The sequence below is a fragment of the Malaya genurostris genome, chromosome 2 (assembly GCF_030247185.1).
Source record: "Malaya genurostris strain Urasoe2022 chromosome 2, Malgen_1.1, whole genome shotgun sequence".
NCBI classification, from domain to species: Eukaryota; Metazoa; Arthropoda; class Insecta; order Diptera; family Culicidae; genus Malaya; species Malaya genurostris.
Genome location: NC_080571.1, coordinates 104,658,838 through 104,680,621, shown reverse-complemented (window position 1 = coordinate 104,680,621; position 21,784 = coordinate 104,658,838). Strand labels below are relative to the sequence as shown.

Genomic DNA, 21,784 nt, shown 5'->3' with positions numbered 1-21,784 from the left:
TTTTTTTAATACTATCTCGAGAGCGACATTTTCGATTGTACAAAAAATTTAAATGGAATGATAAATCGTGGGCATTTATTAATTTTTTCACTTCATGCTGTTTTCTAGCGTCGATTTTTCAGTCCTTGGTAGTTTAACTCTTATTTACAGTTATATCGCGCAAATTGTACAGAATATTTTTACCTGTGTATGCTTTCTAAGCCGGCCTAAGTTAGGAATGGACATGTTGCACGGTGTAGATTATCACTACAAGTAGCTTTTGTGCATGAAAACCGTGCCCACTGAGTTCAGAGTTGCCGACTGTGAAGCTCATTCGCCACATGGATTACAAATAGCTTTCGTGCAGTAACTACCTTAACCTTAATCTTGTTGGATTGTTGTTGAAAAATCTTTTTAGGGCCCTTCAGTCACATGTATTTATTGGCTGCCGATAGAAACAGTACGGCAAGTTATCTACAACGCATAAGGTAAAAACAAAGTCCTATGTCCATTTGAAATTTGGCTAGTTTTGTGTGAAACGGCTCCAGCTCCATTTCACTAAAAACATTTTCAAAACGGCTCTGACCCAAAGGCTAACAATTACCAACAGTTGGGATTTAATTTATTCGTTCTAGTAGCATTCATTACCATTGGATAACAAAACGATGAATGTGTATCGAAATGAAATATTCTTCCCATTATCATAGAACACAGCAGCTACTATTTAGCTGAGCATCGTTTTTCCCTTTCCCCTTTTCTCCTTGTGTCAGAGGCGATTTTGAGATACAGATTCATTCTGTTGCTTTTCTTCGTTGTGTCTCCCCTCTAGCGGTGAAACTAATTTATTTAACACCAGAAACTGATTTTTAATCTACCGCCGATCGTGTTTCCCCGTCCACACCAGAAAGACAACCGTATCCTGTCGGCACGCGATGTTCGGTGATCGGCTGCGGTGGCCGTGAATGAAAATGCGGTGATTTAGCTGACAAAGAAAGATACACTGTTTTATTAGTTTGAATCCACTCTACCTTGACTGCGGGATCCTAATACAACTACGAAAATAGTCTGCCTGATCGTGTGATAGTTTACGACCCGAAAGTAAAAACGTTGCTGCTAAATGGAAGATACTCTTAATTTAATCTCTAAGTTGAATCGAATAAGCAATGCCTTTTGTAACCTAATTGAACGAACTGGAAGTAATTACAAAAGTAAGATAGAAAAGTTGCCGCTTTGCTCGAGGCTACTTTTCACATTGATCAACTAAATTCAAAATCGTAGAAGTACTATTTACTTTTAAAACTCCGTATTAGTGTTTTCGAATGCCGAAACAAGCATGCATATTGAATCCATAAAGCTGAGTGCCTTATTTTGAAAAATCAATAAAAAAATTTTCAGAACAGAGATTAGGAATCGCCAGATGATCGAATTTTGAAAAGGAGCGCCATAATAAAATAAGATGTTTTCGCGTTAAAAACATCCAGAAATTTGCAGCATATCAAAATACTTCACATACTCTGATTTAAATTAACCTTAACCTAAGTCTTAAAAACGACAAACCATTTATTTTTTTCACGGCCAATCCAACTCAAGACTGACATTTAAAAAGAGAGTATGGTTTTTTGTATGCACTTTTTCATATCACTGAGCTGAACTATAAATCGTGCAAAAAAGGTGTCGAATAAGAAGTTATAGGAAATTAATCGATGCGGCAATTGAGTGATGTACTCAATAAATAATGTGACTGACGCACAGATGGCATTATCATTTTCAAATCCATATGACGTTTATAAACTACCATCTTTCAAAATACTAAGTGTGAAATTTCGATTGGCGAGAAAAAAGTAACAACCATTTAAGCATATAATCTCCATCAACTATCTTGTGAAAGGAAAAACAATCAATAGCGAATGCTGCATAGCATTGTTAGATGGTTTTAATGCAAAAATCAAGGAAAAACGACCTCGACAAAAACACTGTTTCATCAAGACAATGTACCGATTCATAAGCCGGCAACGCAACGACGATTAAATTGAACGAATTATACTGCAAATTGCTTCCTCACCCAACATATAGTCCAAATCTGCCCCCAGTGACTACTGGCGTTTCGCTGATCTCAAGAAAGTGTTCGCCGGTAAGCAGTTCAACTCGAATGAAGAAGCAATTGCTGTATGTGAAGTCTATTTTGAGCCAAAAGACAAGTCCTTAGAATACAAGCACGGCATCGAAAAATTAGAGAAACGTTGGAATGATTGTATTGTTCTTGAAGGAGTTTTCAAAAACGTGTTTTTCTTAGTTAGTCGCACGATTTATTGATTGATGTGATAAAATTAAAATTAATCTTTGGTGTTGGTTTCATTTGTTTAACTCAATAAGTAAAAAAGTTGCAGGTGAAATAATTTTTAGACATTTTCTGCCGTATGTTTCTGATGAAAAATAGTCATTTAAATAATAGAATATGTTTAAACGGTTTAATTCATTAAAAATTTTCTAGGAGAGAAACCGCTAGAGCAGTAGTTGAATCCCACTCGGCTTGTGTACTGTATCACACAAAGGTCCAGTGCTATTGCATCTGTTGTATTGGAAAGCATGTTCTACACTTGTTCCAGAATAGCGTAGTTGATTGCGCTTCTTCACTGTTAGAAGACGGGCGATACTTTTTCGCAAAATTTTCTATTTGTCACTATTTCATTCATTCTCCTTCCTTCCCTCCGTCGGTTGCTCTTCAGTAGTGGTAGATGGGGTAAAATGCACCCCTTAAGGATATGTAGCTATATCTTAACTATAGAGAATAACACGAAAGAGTTTCATGCATGACTATCTTCCGTAACCATTATTTTTCAAAATTACGTACAAACACTCGCTGAATACATTGAAAAATACATGAAATATCTTATTTTCTAAAACCCTTAAAAATTGTCTATTGAAATATATGCGGGCATGACGCCCGATCTTGGAAAACATAAAAAAATATACATTCTAAATTACGCGAAGTGACAATTATCTGAACATATAGGCAGGATGATCTTAAACAACGGGTAAAAATCCATAAAAACAACGGATTAAAGCTCATGACAACCACGGGGCAATATGCACTCTCATAAAGCTTCTTCTTCTTAATTCTTCTTTAAAGAAAGCTTTAGACTTTTCGTTGACGAAATATTTTCCAGGTGGAAGATTGTTCACTATTATTCATTAAATGGATAACATATGGATAATTGAAGTAAGCGAATTCTTGAGCATTTTGCCTCACACAATTCGGATCGTTTTGCCCCAAAAATATGAGACGATAAATTTGACGATTTTTCTAGAAAAATGCAAATACATCGTCTGTATTAGAACTAATTTTAGAAACCCGAATGATTGGCAAAGAAGTTCGCTGGTTACAAAATTAAAATCGTCTTCCTCATTCTAGAAAATTACTATGGAACGAACATCAAAAATTACTTATAATAGAGATATAATTTTATAGTAATCTGTTGTTATGGCGGACTTTCAGTTTGATTAAAATTTCAGTGAAAAAAATGGGTAACTTTTGAGAAAAGCAAAAGGTGCATTATGCCTCGGGGGTGCGTTTTACCCCATCTTCCCCTAATTATGAATATAAAATTCATACTAAATAAATTAACGTCAAATGTGGAGTTAAAATTCAATTGTATAAGACAATTAACGAAACCTTTTTTAATTCAAATTTTTTTCAGTTATTCGAGTAATTCTTGAAAAAGCATTTGTTTTCTATTCAGTGTATCTTTCTCAGAGTTCGCAGTCGATTTTCTACAACTTCATCTTCGACAACACTTTTGTACAATATATAGTTCAATAAGTTATTTAGGGGTTTGACTAAAAACTATTTTAATGCTAGGGGCACATAACCGATTTCACTATTGTTTACGTTTCGTTTTCGAATCGTCACAGCAGATCAGTTCAAAGTGAAACATGAAATGTAAAGAATAGTGAAATAGAAATGAATAGAAGGTTAACAGATCGGCTGAAAAGTTCGTATCGTTTTTATGAGAGGGCGCCACTAGAATTAAATCCATACCATTTTCAGTTAGTACCAACCTTCAAAAGATACGTGTATAAATTTGACAGCTGTCTGATTATTAGTTTGTGAGATATTGCATTTTGAGTGAAGCTACTTTTGTTATTGTGAAAAAAATGGAAAAAAAAAGGAATTTCGTGTGTTGATGAAACACTACTTTTTGATGAAAAAAAGTGCCGCCGATACCAAAAACTGGCTTGATGAGTGTTATCCAGACTCTGCACCGGGCGAAGCAACAATTCGTAAGTGGTTTGCAAAATTTCGTACTGGTCATATGAGCACCGAAGACGATGAACGCAGTGGACGTCCAAAAGAGGCTGTTACCGATGAAAACGTGAAAAAAATCCACAAAATGATTTTCAATGACCGTAAAGTGAAGTTGATCGAGATAGCTGACACCCTAAAGATATCAAAGGAACGTGTTGGACATATTATTCACGAATATTTGGATATGAGAAAGCTTTGTGCAAAATGGGTGCCGCGTGAGCTCACAATCGATCAAAAACAACAACGAATTGATGATTCTGAGCAGTGTTTGGAGCTGTTGAACTGCTCCCTTATCCACCGTATTCTCCAGATTTGGCCCCCAGTGACTTTTTCCTGTTCTCAGACCTCAAGAGAATGCTCGCTGATAAAAAATTTAGAAGCAATGAAGAGGTAATCGCTGAAACTGAGGCCTATTTTGAGGCAAAGGATAAATCGTACTACAAAAATGGTATCGAAAAGTTGGAAGATCGCTATAATCGTTGTATCGCCTCTGATGGCAATCATGTTGCATAATAAAAACGAATTTTAGCAAAAAAATGTGTGTTTCTATTAAACGATAAAACTTTTCAGCCGAACTGTTATGTGCCCATACCACGAAAACTGGTCTTGACCCCTAAATGACAAAAATATGTTATCAACCAGTTCAGTTACCTATTCGTTTCCTTCGGGACGTCAGGAAAGACATTGCGCTTCGGTACAATATAAAAAAGTGTTTTGCTTAGCGGTTCAAATTGAAATGTTTAAGTTTGTAAAAAGCAATTCAATTTGAACTGCTCTGCACTGACGAATCGAAAACGAAACGTAAAGAATAGCAGAGGAATCTGAATGTTCTGAATGTTTCATACATCGCGATAAAGGCATTCTTTTGCTTTTTACCTAAATTAACAGTTTCCTATTTCATCTAAGCTCCTAATTCCATCTTATCCCTTCATCTCATAACTTTGAACATGAATCATATCTTTCAACGTACCTGAACCAAACTGTGGAATGGTGAACAATGTTTATTGAGGTTTTTGTCGCACTTACGCATTAAAGAAATGTTTTTAATCCTTCAGTGATAGTTTTTTCCATTTAAAAATAAGTTCCCTTTCCAATTTAGGAAACCTTTTTGTTCCAAGTTTTACAGTTCGTCATGTTCCTAACTATTTACTAATTGATTCGTCTCAAAACATGATCACTATGTCACATAATTAAACCACTATTGAATGTTGGATGACTTCATAAATAGTAATGTCCATTTGTTTAATTAACGATTAAATATTTCTAAATTTATCCGACAAGCAATAAAAGTCATAAAAAATATAAGATGAAAAAGTTTCACTTAATTCACTAAATTGCGCTTTGTTTTCATCTCATTTCGTATCGCAAGGTTGTCAAGTTTTCTCACAATGTTATGAAAAATATTTTTTCTTTAAATTACCTTCAACAAGTATTTTTTGGTATCTGTGACATCATTTCATTATATAATTTATATTTATATTTCAATAAAACTTTTTCGGCTATGAATATTACTAGAAAGTGCGTGAAAAATACTAATGAAATAACCATTATGGCAAATCTAGTAGCACTGGTTTCATTCCGATAAATGTCTACATAACGCTGTTAAGTGTGGGTGTTTCATAGGCTGTGCATCTGATATTTTCATATTTTTAGGGGGCCAACAACCTAACAATAAATTTTTCAATGTAAAACGAAAGCAAACGAAAACGACTTATTAATTTTTAAAAGCAAAGCCTTGGTATTACATTCCTATAAAGGAATTTGACCTTCTGTTTCAACAGATTTCGCAGCCGCTTCATGGTACAGAACCATTGCATGGCTGGTGCTACGATCCTACTGACACTACGAATCCTTCCAGGTTGGGGCTCGAACATACCGCAACTGGCTTGTAAGACCAGTGCCTATGCATTGAACCGCAAACCTGGGACCAATAGAAAAAATTTTAATTTTTAAAAGTAGTATTGATTCCAAACTGGTTCTAAAAATATTGTGTGTTGTGTCACAGTTTGCATTAGGCCCTATTAAGACAAATTATGATATTTTGAAGCTAAGAGTGTAATTGTGAAATATTTCGTTTTGATTGCTATCGCAATTGCTAATCAGTAGAATAATTATAGAACTAACGAGAGGATGAATAAAAATCCATGGAGATGAAACTGAGCAGTGAATTTTTCGGAAGTGTTTTTTGCTGTTACTTGGAAATAAATTTAATTTTTTAAGAAATGTGGAGCAAGGCGTCCTTGTCCAGTACAGATGATTTTTGCGAATACCGAACAACTTAGCGCTAGAGAATTCTTTAAAATCTTCTCACAAATTAAGTTTCATTGGATTTTTGGATGATTACGACTTTCATCTTAGATTAGTTTTTTCCTTAAAAGTGCCCAATCCATATCAATTTTGGAGAGACAAGGTATGCAAAATGACATTTTGTGTCAAATTCGTCAAATTTGACTATATGTACGAGGCTCTCCCGATCATAAGAAAAGAGCAAACTAATATCATAACAATAGTTTATTTAATTATCATTGCTTATTTAGCTTTATCATAATGAATTGTGAAATGTTGCTAGAATTCATGGTAATAGTAAAATAATGAATAAATTTAGAATGATAGCTCGTTTTATTATTATTTTCTTATTTAGACAGTGAGAAATGTATGAATGTATTAAAGTGTCGCTGTCAACATTTTCTGTGATTTTTAGTATATTTTAGTGCAAAGTCCATAATATATAAGAAAATCTCGATTTTTAGCAAAATAATGGACTGAAGATTGGAAACCCTGTTTAAATGATTTAGTAGGCTAATTATTTTTTCGAATATTATACATATTAAAATATTTATTACCTTACAATAATGTTTAATCTATCTAGATACATAAAAGTCAATGTATGTTAGCATTTATGTACGTTTCATTATGACTTTAAAACGCATGATCGTTTTATTATGACTTTAAAACGCCTAGTTGTCAAACTAGGCATATCTCGGGAGATGGTATTATGGGTTTCCATCGAATTTACAAGAAACAAAATGAATACATGTACTTAGCAATGGTCAGAAAGGGTTATTGAAGAAGGGCATAGACAATGTTTCTAACAAGAGAGTCTAGGCTTAAATTGGAATTGACAAAAACCCCTGTTTTAAACCACCTAGAGGTGTGATAAATCCTTTTTCTTGTTACTCATATTTTTATAAGTACTACTAACGCATTTAAAAAAAGTATAATTGAGTCTTAAATAAAAGTATAAAAGTTTGGATATAAACTAGCATCACCTTCTCAATTTGTAAGCAGTATTGAACAGATCCGATTTTTTCCATTTCCCACATTGTCGCTCTTTAATGACTGTTTGAATGTTAGCGCCTATATCACCTTATAATTCCAAAACCGAAAGTCGGATCCGTATAAAGTTCACGAGTATCGTATAAAATTATAATACCTTTCCTTTGGACCTAAGTTTTTGAAAATCCCCCCATTCATCTCCAAGAAATCTCCACTGATAAAATTCACTATTTTCCTGTAATTACAGAACCAGAAACTGGGGACCAGTATAACTGCAGTGAGATTATTCTGTGATCTGTCGGCAAGATCTAGTAACTCTTTACACGGTCACTTATGAAAAGCACTCTTACAATCAAAATGATTTGAAAGTGAAGATACCAATTTACTCTAATTTTTAGTAGTATAAAAATGCCCTCGGCATCTTATAGCTTAACGCAGTGTGCCTTAATATATGTCATTGAATAAAAACAAATCAAAATGGTTGCACTTATCTCCCTGTATCTCCGTAACCGGAAGTCAGATTCAACTAAGATTCTTGAGCATTGTATAGAATCACAAGACCTTTCATATGAATCTAAGTTTAGGGAAATCGGTTCACCTAGTTCTGAGAGAAAGTGCACTTAATTTGTTGTGCATATACATATAGACTTTGTTGATCTCGACGAACGGATCCGAGTGGTATATGACACTATACCCTCTGGGTCTCGGTTCAATGGTCCGTTTTCCAAGTGATTGCACAACTTTTCTATCCGAGAAAAGCAAAAAACAACTTCATTTCTAGAACCGGACATAAAAATTTTATGCAAAAACCGGTTTATATTTTTTTTTGCTGATTTTTTCGAAACAAATACCTTTATCCTATTACTTTTGGGCCGACTACCGTTCAAGAACGCAGCTTGGATCAGGCCCCGTAACAAATAGAGAAATTGGTCTTCGTTCGCAGCGAAATTCGGTCAAAACTAAACTCGTTCTTTCGGTACAAATGTTTGTTCGGTTCTCGTGTTTTCTAAACGATTTAAGTAATGTTAAGTCCGGGTTCGGTTTCTGCATTCAAATATACATACATAAACCGCTTTTCTAAATTTAAATGTATTCATTCGATATTGATATACTAAGAGTTATAAGTTAATTTAGTGACATGATAAATTTGTACATGCTTTTGGTTGCCACATTGTCGTGTGTGTGTGTGTGTGTGTGTGTGTGTGTGTGTGTGTGTGTGTGTGTGTGTGTGTGTGTGTGTGTGTGTGTGTGTGTGTGTGTGTGTATGTGTGTCTGTATGTGTGTTGTCAACCGATTTCGATCAAACTAGTCGCAAATGAAAGGTCTCCCCGTCACCCAGAACGCTATAGAATAATTTTGAGATCGGATGTTTACTTTTAGAGTTATTTTTTAAGTTTTTTGACAGTATCTGTCACACTTGACCATGAAAACAGAATTTATTTCTATACTTAGATTCCACACGTTTTTGGCAACACAATCGTTCGGATATGCCATATGTAAACCAGATGATGGCAGAATTTTCGAGTTGAAAGCAATTCCATAATTATATTGATTTAAACTACTTACAGCAACAAATGCTGGAAGAACATAACAGCCATATACCATTCGAATCAGTTCGTCGAGATCAGCAAATGCGTGTGTGACAAATAATTTCACTCAATTTTTTACGGAGATGACTCAACCGTTTTCTACAAACTCAGATTCATATGAAAAATCGTATACTCCCAAACAAGGTTCCTGAATTATGTTTGGTTCCGACATTTGGTTCCGGAACTACAGGATGATATGTGAAACCAAAAATAAACTGTGTAACTCATTTTTCTCGTACAACAGATCGCTCGCTGAACAGATCTAAGATTCAAATGAAATCTAAGAATCATCTAAGATTCAAATGAAAAGTTTTAAGATTCTATAAAACATCTTATTTTTCAGTCAGATCCAACTTCCGGGTTCGGACATACAGGGTGATTAATATAAAAATGTTTATTTCACATAAATTAATCAGGTTTATCGGGTTAGTAGATTTGGATAGTCGATAACCAAATAAATTTATTCCATTTTTGGTTGTATTCAGTTTTCGTTTCGAAGACACCCAAAACTTTAATTCACACTACGATTCCTCAAAGATTCATTTTCAAACATTTTGAAACAAATGTAAACTATACAGCTACTCAGGTGAATTTGTCTGACTTCGGCTACGCCGAATTTCGAATTCAGGTTCCAGTATCGAATCGTTTCTCAAAGCTCAATCGTTTTCTCAAAAAAAGCCAAATCGAATTTCAGAAACAAAAGTACAAATTTGAATAAATCCAATTTTATCCAATTCTGACTTTCGATTCTGCAATTGTAGGATGATGAATTTTTAAAATTCAAAGCGATATAGATGATGACAATCCCGAAAAGCTTTAAAGTTGGACTCAAAAATATTGCAATTTATTCGTCATATGGCCATACGAATCGGTTTGGGTTATGCTGGTTCCTGAATACCGGCTCTAGAAGGACCTTAAATTACCCTAAATTCTAAAGTGGAAATTACTTCGACATATCATGGAATGTTTAATCGATTGTTACACTTTTAGATTCAAATTCGATCCGATTTGAAGTTTCGACATTACAGAGTAATGAGTGATCAAAATCTCAAATCGCACTTAAAACGACGAACATTAGAATAATGTCATGAAAACTGAAACACCGAATAATATTCATGCACAAAACACATGCGGATTGAAAAAAAGGGGGCATCTCACTGCTAGGTGGATTAAGCACGTTTTTTTCTGCTAAAAAGGTTAATATCATTCTTTTTCAAAAGCCGTAATAATCAAGAAATCTGCACCAAAAAAACCTTCATTAATCTGTCGATATTAGAACTCTGCCAAAACATTCGAAACTACTGTAGTGGACCGCACAATGGACGACGTAGAATAGCATTTTGATTCCGTAGAGGTGCGATGGATAAGAACTCTGTATAAAATGTTCATTTCGACCTAAGTAACAATGAGAGATTTTCTTTGCTTTCTCTTTCTATTATTACGGTACTCTTAGCAATGCTTCTCTCCAATTATTTACCGATAGTAATAACCAAAGCTATCATCTTTTATTCTACACTGAAGAAATTACTGAAAAACAGCAATATTTCGCAATAATCGAAAGAGAAAGTAGAGAATCTCTCATTGTTACGTAGGTCGAAATGAACATTGCGTGCTTATTTACTAAACGCACTTGGAAAACTTTATATAGTAGTTATGTGATTACTACATATACATTACTCTCATGAATCTTCTTGGAATGCATGCACAAAAGTTCATTTAACCTTTTTATTATTTGTATATTTTTGCTTCACATTTATTGATGAAACAAATAAGAACCTTTGACGCCGAGAAACGTTTTTTAATACCTAAGAGCAACTCAACCAAATAATAAGTGATAGCACAGATAACAGATATACAGGCTCGAACAAAATTTTTCAAAATCCTGTGTAAATTTCAAATTTGCTATACGTTGGAAACACTACTGCCACCTACTCGACTATTCGCCGCGATCTTTTAAAACGTTCCGCTACGTTCCGGAACCTATTATATCAATATTCCAACTACAACAATTTGAACACGTATCACACGTTTTCCCTAAATGTTAGAGACAACTTTATTTCCATGTCGCATAAACCACATGAGAATTCGATCGGAATAAAACAAAAATAAATTTGCCATTTTTACCAACAGCAAAAGAAAAATCTAGCGTGGAGTGAATGCTGCGCCCAAAATTGTGGCTCATGTGAAAGCGGCACCCAAATCGTGGTCGCACCTCGTGTCGATCGTGGTGGCATCTGTAAGTGTTCGCCACGCTGATTGAGCAAATTTTACATACAGTTCATATGTGAACCTGTATATCTGTTATCTGTGGTGATAGTAAGCAAACGTTGAATTTTCATAGAAAAACCAGAACCATCCCGTTTAAATTCCACGAAAGATTAGAAATTCGAGAACCAATGTTGTTTCCAATATTTCGGATAAAAATAAATTACCTTGCTGGAAATAATTTGCTTTTCGCACGTAAACACACACAAGCGCCATCAGCTGCAGCTGCGACAACCGCTGTCGTGTGGACTGCGGAAGCGGTAGTAGATCCCGCAGGTTGGCGATTTCCGAATTAATCAGATCGCGCCGCAGTTTTGAGGCTCCTTTGGTTGATTTGTTTGCGTCGAATCTGTAACGGAATAGTAAAAAAAAATGGTCACACAAATGTAAACATAGCATCCGTCAAATTATAAAGTTTGGAAAATGTTTTCAGTTATTCATTACTATCGAGAATTTCATCTAACATCATGAAACAATAATATTCCAACATGTCATGGCTGACAAATGACGACACACGGCAATCTCAGATCGTCTAACAAGCATTAACTAGCGAATTGACTCAACAGACTATCTCTTTCCCTGGATTTGTGAGCTACAAGAATAAAGCCACCGCTTTCGAAAACTATCCGAACGATCAGCTTATCCCGGTCTCCTGGGGAGTTCTAGCATAGAGAGGGGAATCTCGGTTTTGTGCTTGCTCACATACCTGCGGCTGTCCTAGCCCAAAATGAGAAGCAGATCAAATGGCTATACTGACGAACCGCGTCATCAAGATATAGGGGTCTCATCGCAGCAGTCAGTAGAGATCGATCTTGTGTCCTATGCAGGCTGGCGGATCATCGGCGAACGTCTATAGGTACCTACACGGTGAAAACGAACCAAACCCGAAAAGTAAACAAAACGGCTAAGAACCATGCAGTGATACTCGTGTCCTAGGAGTGGGAAAGCACCGAAATACCGATGCTGTACCCGACCGGTGTGGAATAATATAGAGATCTTGAGACGCAGTGCCGAAAAAGAAATTCCTCGCGTTATAGCGACGGCCAATCAAGCGGGTGATCAATGATCGTTGTCCAAATAGAGATCATTCATCAGCGAATTACCTTGTTATGCGCTCTATTGGTGCGATGATCGATCCCCGCCGAGGTGAGGTCCAAAAATGAAAAATTAACAAAACAGAAATTATGACAATAACAAATAACTGTTGGACAATCGGATTGACAGTGCCAGCGATTTCTGGACTACGATAAGAGGGATCTATTGAAATGTTTATGCTACGCGGACTTTTGAACCAATCTTCCTTTGAGGCTGTGAACCAAACTCCACTTCGAATACTAAAGATTCCATAAGCGCACATCGCGGCTATCTGGCCGATTCCAAATTCAACTGCTCTCCTTGACCGAATGACCGCTGACTGGCTCAAACTTAGATAAGCATAAACTAGAAATAATAATAAAAATAACAATAATAACAGCAAACCAACATTTCATCTTGATGAGTGATGATAGCTTTTCGGAATGACCATCGAAAACAGATGTTCTACAACTGCGGGGCTCGGTTTTCTGGTGCGCAAGGTATGGTGGTGGGCTTCGATCGGGATTTGCTCTTTCGGTTACGTGAACTAACTGGGAGAGTTTGTTTTTCTGATCAACACTTCTCGGCATCGTTGCAGCAGACGGTTCGGCATGAGCGCGAGATGACGGATTTGGAGCGATTTGACACGAGTTCGGCTTGAGATTGGTGAGCCCCGCGCAAGTCATGCTCTCCGATGCGTAAAAGGTGATAAATGTGCAGACAAATATAATGGCATTTGGAGCAGAGAGCTGAGTACGACTATTCTGTATGACGCGTGCATTGTACAGCCCAGGGCCAGAACGAAGTGTTATTTGTTGGGACTTAAATGCTATGAAATTTACCATTTACGAATTAACTCATTTGGTATTCAAACTCTGCTCCGCACACCCAATGAAACAAACACGTAAACGTTTCATACTAGCCACAAGTGAAGCATAGGAACAGATAATGGCTATAAATTAACAAATTATGCCTCTAATTCCGGCGATTCCGACGCTACAATAGAACAATCGAGACCGCCCAGAAGCAATTATACAGACGCCACGAGCCACGATTTTAGCCTTACAAAACGGTAGCCGACACTCGATGAACCGTCAGTCAGAACCTGGACGAAAGGGTGTAGTGTAAGTGGTAATTGCCACAGATCCGGCCACGTGCTGCCACAAGAAATTGATCCTCAGCTCGCTTATGAGTGAAGTCATTACTATTCATGCGCTGCGGGTAGATGCTTTTATTTGATTTGTTCTTGGATTGCCTAGAATGGAACCAAAAAGGCGCTGTGGCTGTACGTGACTAAACCTTTAATTTCTTTGAAGTCGGTTGGTGATTCGACAAAGTTATATGCAGAGAAGGCCAGTGATCGCAGTAACCAGTGACGCAAAACGTTTCCGAAACTAAACCTATCGACAGTTCAAAACAATAGTTGGGTTACACAGCAAAAAAGGGAATTGTAACAATCTCGATGTGATTATCAATTAATGTGAGAAAAAATTAGACGTACTGAACATCAAATGCAATAATTTTCTGTTTTCAAGAAATATTGCAGATAAATCACACGTTATTGAATCAAAACAACATATTGAGTAGATTACATCAGCTTGACTGAATACTTAGACGATTCTGATAGGAAAATATGCTTCTTTTCGTGTAATATTACAACCTTTAGAACGACACCAATACATTTGTGATATTACATAAACATTACTGCACATCACTACTAATTACTGATGTGCAGCGATTACGGGATATTATGCCTTGGTGCCGTTCTGAAGGTTGTAATATTACACGAAAAGATGCACAATTTCATATCAGAATCACATACACTATTCAGATAAGGTGATGTAATGCAATCAATATGTTGTTTCGATGTAATAACGTGTGATTTATCTGCAATATTGCTTGAAAACAGAAAATTATTGCATTTGACGTACGTCTAATTTTTTCTCACATCGAGATTGTTACAATTCTTTTTTTGCTGTGTACAGCCCACTAGTTCGGGAGCGAAAATGGCCACTCGTAATAATTCGAACAAAAAATGTCACGTTCCATCGGGTAAGCCCTCTATACATACGTTGTCCCGAGCAATAGATACAATAGTCATATGTTTATTTGACATGTCGTTCTCTCAGCTGAGCATGAGTCGTTGGCGAGTGCGATGTGCCGAATTTTTCTTCTACAATTTTTACCTTTTTGCCTTTCTCATATAGAAAGGTGATGCAATCACTTGAAAACCCGACTAGTAAAAATGGGTGTGTCATATACCATTCGACTCAGTTTATCGAGCTGAACAAACAAAAACCTGTTTTAATCCACCTAGTGGTGTAATGATGCCTTTCTCATATCAATCATACTATCATATATAACACTGTGGTATTCTTCAAAATAATTTTTTTCGATTCTTAAAAGAATAACCGAAATCGGTTTGTTTGACCGTCTACTGATAAAAACTATCAATTGGAAAAGATTTGAGGTCGATTTAGAAAAGTTTTTAAGGTTTTTCCCCATTTTCAGTGATAGTATACAATTTTTAACCCACCTTACCCAATATTTCCGGAACCGGAAGTCGGTTTCGCATGAAATTCAGGAATTACGTATGGGACCACAGGACCTTTCATTTGAATCTAAGTTTGTGAAAATTGGTTAAGCCATCTCCGAGAAAAGTGAGTGACAATATTTGTCACACACACACACACAGATGGGTATAGAATTCGCTCAAACTTTAGAAAAATTTTCCGAGCCCCGGAGAGCCGAGTGTCATATACCAATCGATTCATCTCGACGAGCTGAGCAAATGTCCGTGTGTGTGTGTGTGACATATCTAAACCAGATGATGGCTGAATTTTCGAGTTGAAAGCAATTCCATAATTATATTGATTTAAACTATTTACAGCAATAAATGCTGGAAGAACATAACAGCCATATACCATTCGAATCAGTTCGTCGAGATCAGCAAATGCGTATGTGACCAATAATTTCACTCAATTTTTTTCGGTGATGATTCAACCGTTTTCTACAAACTCAGATTCATACGAAAAGTAGTATGCTCTCAAACAAGGTTCCTGAATTATATTTGGTTCCGACATTTGGTTCCGGAACTACAGGATGATATATGAAACCTAATTAAAATTGTGTAACGCATTTTTTTTCGTAGATGGCTGAACTGATCTAAGATTCAAATTAAATCTAAGTAATTCAAATTCAAATGAAAAGTTTCAAGATTCTATAAAACATCTTGCTTTTCAGTCAGATCCAACTTCCGGTTTAGGGCATACAGGGAGATTAGTATAAAAATGTCTATTTCACATAAATTATTCAGGTTTATCGGGTTAGCAGATTTGGATAGTCGATAACCAAATAAACTTATTTCAGATTTAGTGATATTCAGTTTTCGATTCGAAAGGTACCCAAAAATTTAATTCGCACTACGATTTCTCAAAGATGTCTACGCTGATTTTCAAACAGTTTGAATCAAATGTAAACTATTCAGCTCCTCAGGTGAATTTAACTGACTTCGGCTACTCCGATTTTCGAATTCCGGTTCCAGTATTGAATCGTTTCTCAAAGCTTAATCGTTTTCTCGAAAAAGGCTAAATGGAATTTCAAAAACAAAAGTTCAAATTAAAATAAATCCAATTTTATCCAATTCTGACTTCCGATTCTGGAATTGTAGGATGATGAATTTTTAAAATTCAAAGCGATATAGATGATGACAATCCCGAAAAGCTTTAAAGTTGGACTCAAAACTATTGCAATTTATTCGTCATATTTTTGGTCATACGAATCGGTTCGGGTTATGCTGGTTCCTGAACACCGGCTCTGGAATTACCTTAAATTACCTTAAACTTTAAAGTGGAAATTACTTCGACATATCATGGAATGTTTAATCCATTGTTACACTTTCAGACTCAAATTCGATCCGATTTGCAGTTTCGACATTACAGAGTAATGAGTGAATCAAATCTCAAATTGCCACTTAAAACGATGGACATTAGAATAATGTCATGAAAACTGAAACACCGAAGAATATTCATGCAAAAAACACATGCGGATTGATAAAAAAAAGGTATCATCTCACTGCTAGGTGGATTAAGCACGTTTTTATAATATCTATCACAATTTACCTTGGAAACAGAATATGTTTTTAGACTTAGATACTGCACCGTAATAGCTAACTTTAGATTGTTAAAATCATTTTCAACGGAGATATCGATATTTTTGTGTACGCGACTTTTCGCCTTATTCCAGTAGTAGAAGTTTTACGCACTCGATGATAAAGCAGTGTTTCGGAGTAAAGTGAAACACGATTTTCAACACTTTTTTATGTAATTGTTTCTTAGCATCTAAAAGACTATGCACAGCATCCTTTTCATGACGTTTCGATTTTAGCACGGTTTGTTTTTGGCAACATAATCGTTCGAACATGACATATGTAATATATAGAAAGATGGCGGTATTTTCAAATTCAAAAAAATTTGATATTTATATTGAATTATACTGCTTACAGCTTATTGCTGAGAAAACACAACTTCTTACACCCTTATACCATTCGAAGAAGTTCGTCGAGATAAGCAAATTTGTGTGTGAAAAATAATTTCATTAATTTTTTTCGGAGATGGCCTAACAGATTTCTACAAACTTAGACTCATATAAACAGTCCTATGCTCCCATGTAAAGTTTCTGAATTTCATTTGGATCCGACTTATGATTCCGGAACTACAGGATGATATATGTAATGAAATTAAAACAAAGTCACTCATTTTGCTAGTAGATGGTTGAAACAATTACGTCCATCTAATATTAAAATGAAAGGTCTTATGGTCTCATAAGTACTGCTTGTTTTTTTTTTATCAGACCCGACATCCGGTTCTGGAGATAGTATAGTGATAGTGTAAATATTCCACGTAAAGCTATCGGATTAATCGGGTTCACAGATTTTGAGAATCGATGACAAAATCAACTTATTTCAGTTTTACCGGTTTTCAGTTTTCGATTGCGAAAGGTACCCAAAAATTTATTTTTATCTCAAGAACAGCTACTATTAGAAGAAAGAATATCATGAACAAATTTATTGCCTTTAACCTGTAGAATAGTATTCTACTGTTTAAATGATTATCTTTCAACGAGAAATTGAAATTTCGAATATATCTGTAAATTATTTTAGCTCTAACTCCTTCATTTTTCCAAAAGCACGGATGGAATAGCCATCAATCTGTAGGTTTTCATAAGAGCTTTAAAATAAAAATTATAAAAAAAAATCGAAACCCTGATTTTTTTAAAAATTTTTTAATTTAATTTTTTTGGTTCATTTTGAAATGATTGAGAAAAAAAATCAAATTTTTTTTTCAGTGTGCCCTATTGATTTCCTACAACTTCTTCCTAGACGCCATTTTTGTATGATGAACGGTTTCAACGGTTTACAACGAGACTCGTAAACTGTTTTAGCTGTAACTTCTTAATTGTTCAAAAGGCACGGATGGGATAGCCATCAACCTGTAGGTTTTACTAACAGCTTTAAAATAAAAATTATAAAAAAATTAAAATCATGCTTTTTTTTATTTAACTTTTTCGGATTATTTTGTAATTATTGAGAAAAAAATAAAACATTTTTTCCAGTGTATATATTTTTTAGAGTGCCCTATCGATTCCCTACAACTTCTTCCTGGACGCCATTTTTATACAATTAACGGATACAACGAGTTACAACGATTTGAAAAAGGCAATTTTTGTGAAATGCAAAAATACATACGCCCTTTTTAAAAATCAGTCGTGAGTCGGATTGACCTCTCAATCGGTTCAAAACTTATGGTTTGCCATACTGAAGCCATGTGCGAAGTTTCATCCAAATCGGAGAAGGTCACTTCTGATTTTGCCACTTTTTCGTCTACTCATTCCTGGAATTGCTCATTCTGTCATAATTCTGCTAACTAATTTATAAAATAATCCTCACCTCACCTTAACCTACGAAGTATTTCTGGTTTTTGATAATTTTTTTTTGAAGATCTGGGCAAAGACGGAGCAATCTTTTTAATCAATTTATTCGAACTAATTAATTTATTTACTCGTGATAAATGATCTATACTTGCTCTCCATAAATATTTTACAAAAAAGTAAAGATCGTATATCTTTCGGTTGCCATCATTAGAGTTCTAATTTCAGTAGGGTTATTAGAGTTATTCACCCAAAGAAAACCATCCATCAGAAACCAGTATTAACTATTTATTCCACAGTAATCAACTAAGTGTGTAAAAGTTGACTAAACCATCTCTGAGAAAACTGGGCGATAAAAAAACAACGCGTCCACTTCAACCGTAAACTTTCGTGCATGGAAGTTTTTGACAACGAAGAAAATAACTACCGAGCACTCAGATATCAATCAATCTGTTTCGTTGTGTGACGAAAGAAATTACGAAAGCAAATGATGTTCTAATAGTAATAACCAAATTATATATGGGATAGCACTGAAAAGCTACACCGTCCAAAAGTTTGGAGAGTCTGTCAAAAGTTTTTGACATAGTTTTGGAAACACCGGTCGACGTGTTGAAAATTAAAATAAACATCATTTGCAGTTCACAATAAGTAGTAGCCTGGGTACCAGAGCAAAAAAAGAAAAAAAATGTTATGTCGCCGGGGCACCAATAGGATGCGCGACTTTATATATCTGAGGCTCTACCAAATACAAATAATAATACCCCTAGGTCCCATACATTCGGAGCGCCAATGTTTGGCTCACAGAATGATCAATTTAGCCTAGCCTGTTTCACTGTTTCGTCATGACAGCTTAGAAAAGTTGGAAAAGAAAATCTCTGGCAACGCTACAACATCAAAGTATGCTAGTAATTATCCTGAAAACAATGCGTCACTATCTAAGAGCGGATGAAAATATTTCTGCTCCCGCTATGTTCGCAGGATACATTAACGGAGAGCGGAATTAAATTAAACTGCGCAACGCGTTATAATGTCGAAAATGAACTATATATTTCTGGTCTTCAAACCCCACATGGCATACAATTCACAATTATACATGAAAACTTAATTTGGTTACCAATTACCATACAAATTTGATTGTTCGCTTAAAACGGATAGACCAGTGATTTCCAAATTGATCCCTATAACCTGCCAGTGCACGACAATACATGGTAAGGCGAAAGACGTTTCGTTGCGCTGCCGCAGAGGAAAGGAGAGTTTCGGAAACACTAGGATAGACAAAAAGGTTGCTTTTTGAAGGAAACATCTATCATTCCCAATACGCAAATGCAGCTCAATAAAATTTCAACTTCGTTGGTTTTGAACATCATAGAGACCATCACAAGGACGGTTTCGTAATTGATTTTCGATTCACCAGGTCAATTTTGTAACGTGATCAATCTTCTTCTTGGACGTTTTTATAAAACCTAGAAACTGTAACTCTGCAACAGCTGCGCGGCCCTAGAAAAATGCACCATGTTAAGCAATAGAAAAATATTGCTCTAATTTAAATTATACCGTATCTTGGGATCCATTTGGCGTTCTTGTTCGTCTCTGTTACTTACGTCTAGAACAGTTTGCACTGTAAGTAGTAGTGAGGATTGTTGAGTGCAGTAGCGCGAGGGACACCCACAATATGCCACTGAATAACGTAGCAATTCGTTCTAAATCATTATTCATGTGTTCCAACGGCTCAACCTCGAAAAAAGTTTGCCCTCGTATGCTGGACTCATCGTTATATTCAATGTATTTATTGATCATTTCCACGGAATGTTACATTCTATCAGAAAAAATGCTTTTTAATTACTAAATTACTAAGAATATAAAACGCTTTTCAACTTACTTGTGAAGTCCCAGGAGCAAAATTTTTCTGATTTAACTTCAGGGATCAGAATAATAAACAGTAACTATGGTGAGTTGAATTGTACCCTTCAGCGTTGCCAGTTGTATGGAAAATTTGATAAAGTACATTGTCACTCTGACAATGTACCCTAACAGTGTACCAAGCGCAAAATGTGTCCTTGAAAATTGGTCGGAGTATTCCGTATTATAATTTGTATTTGGCTCTACTGTTTCCGAAAAAATAAAATGATGTTAATATCACTACTGCAATTTGAAACATTCAACGAGAAATTCTGAAAAAAATTTAATAAATTTCATTTTTTCTATTGTGTGACTGTTTTGTTTTCGTTTGATTTTCTTCCTACAGTTTCAGCTTTCATAGATTGATATCAAAGCCACAAATAAGTCGCAATCGCAAACTGGTAGTTTTCCGCTACCCATCACAGCTGAGAAAACGCAAAGCCTTACGATTGCCGGATCAAACATTACCAACATAAATACTGGTATTAATTTAGCTCCCTCAATTTATGGTGCTTCGAATAGCATCCCTCTCCATTTCCCACAAATCCAAAGCGTTGTCGGATGGAGAGGAAATGTTCGGACAGGCAGACATGCTGGTCGAGAAAACATGATGTTTAAATGAACTTCACCTTCCAGCAACATCGGCTGCAGAAGCGCGGAATGAGCGAGCGATATGGGAAGCGTCTTATCGGAAGGTAGGAGCCTTTTCTGTTGCTTTCGCCTGTTTCGACTAATGCCGTAAGGCTTTAGTCGAGGGCTCCTCCGGCAAGCGGCTGCTGTTTGCGCTTTGGTGAATTGTTCACAGAATAGTGACCCAATGGCAAAGAAATGAGCTGAAGAAGGATGATTGACTTTCGGTTGTGGGAAATAATGACGATCGAGGATCTCTCGCGGTAGAAGCCACAGAGAAGGAATCAACCGTAACTGTGCGGTGGATTCCGTATAATTATTGGAAAATATTCGGGTCGAGATTGCTTCATAATTTCATCATCGATCTGTTCAATGTTGTAGTTGTGCACTCAGTTTGTCGTCTCGCTAGTATAGCTTCGAAACTAACAAGTTAACTGTGTTACTCTAGTAATGAACGTTTATTATTTATACCCGAACAGGAACACCAGTGTACAATTAAAATAGCTTCAAAGACACAAAATGTTGTACTTCCATCGAAGTTCATTTATTAGCCGTTCCCCGAAATAATGCTACTGATAGAAGCTTCACGATAAGCGTTGTCACCATTATCTTTCCAAAATTTGTAGTGTTAATTCACAAAGCCCAACTTTTCACGAAACAAGATCCAAAAGGTAGGGCCCCAAATATTCGCTAATTGACAGGAACAGGCGCCTTTTCGAGAAAGCTCAAAAGCAAAGCCACAGCGAAACCACACGACCAAGGAACGAGAAGGGAAAAGTGTCTCATTATGGTGACTAAAACACGTGGCACCAAGGGCCGGTATCGCACCAAGGATGCG

At 35.9% G+C, this 21,784-nt stretch overlaps 1 protein-coding gene and 1 long non-coding RNA gene across 2 annotated transcripts in view; both read right to left on the bottom strand.

The window, feature by feature from the left end:
* Positions 1-21,784, bottom strand: part of LOC131429458 (neuronal PAS domain-containing protein 4B) — a 155,243-nt gene that overhangs the window by 99,786 nt on the left and 33,673 nt on the right. Inside the window, exon 3 of the mRNA XM_058593593.1 lies at positions 11,583-11,764. Within this exon, the coding sequence (XP_058449576.1) occupies positions 11,583-11,764 (182 nt within the window). The remainder of the gene's footprint in view (positions 1-11,582; positions 11,765-21,784) is intronic.
* On the bottom strand, positions 19,488-20,356 carry LOC131429459 (uncharacterized). The gene is made up of 3 exons (XR_009229430.1): positions 20,297-20,356; positions 19,972-20,233; positions 19,488-19,914 (listed from the first exon to the last, which is right to left on the bottom strand). It is a non-coding gene; the product is annotated as an uncharacterized LOC131429459 (long non-coding RNA).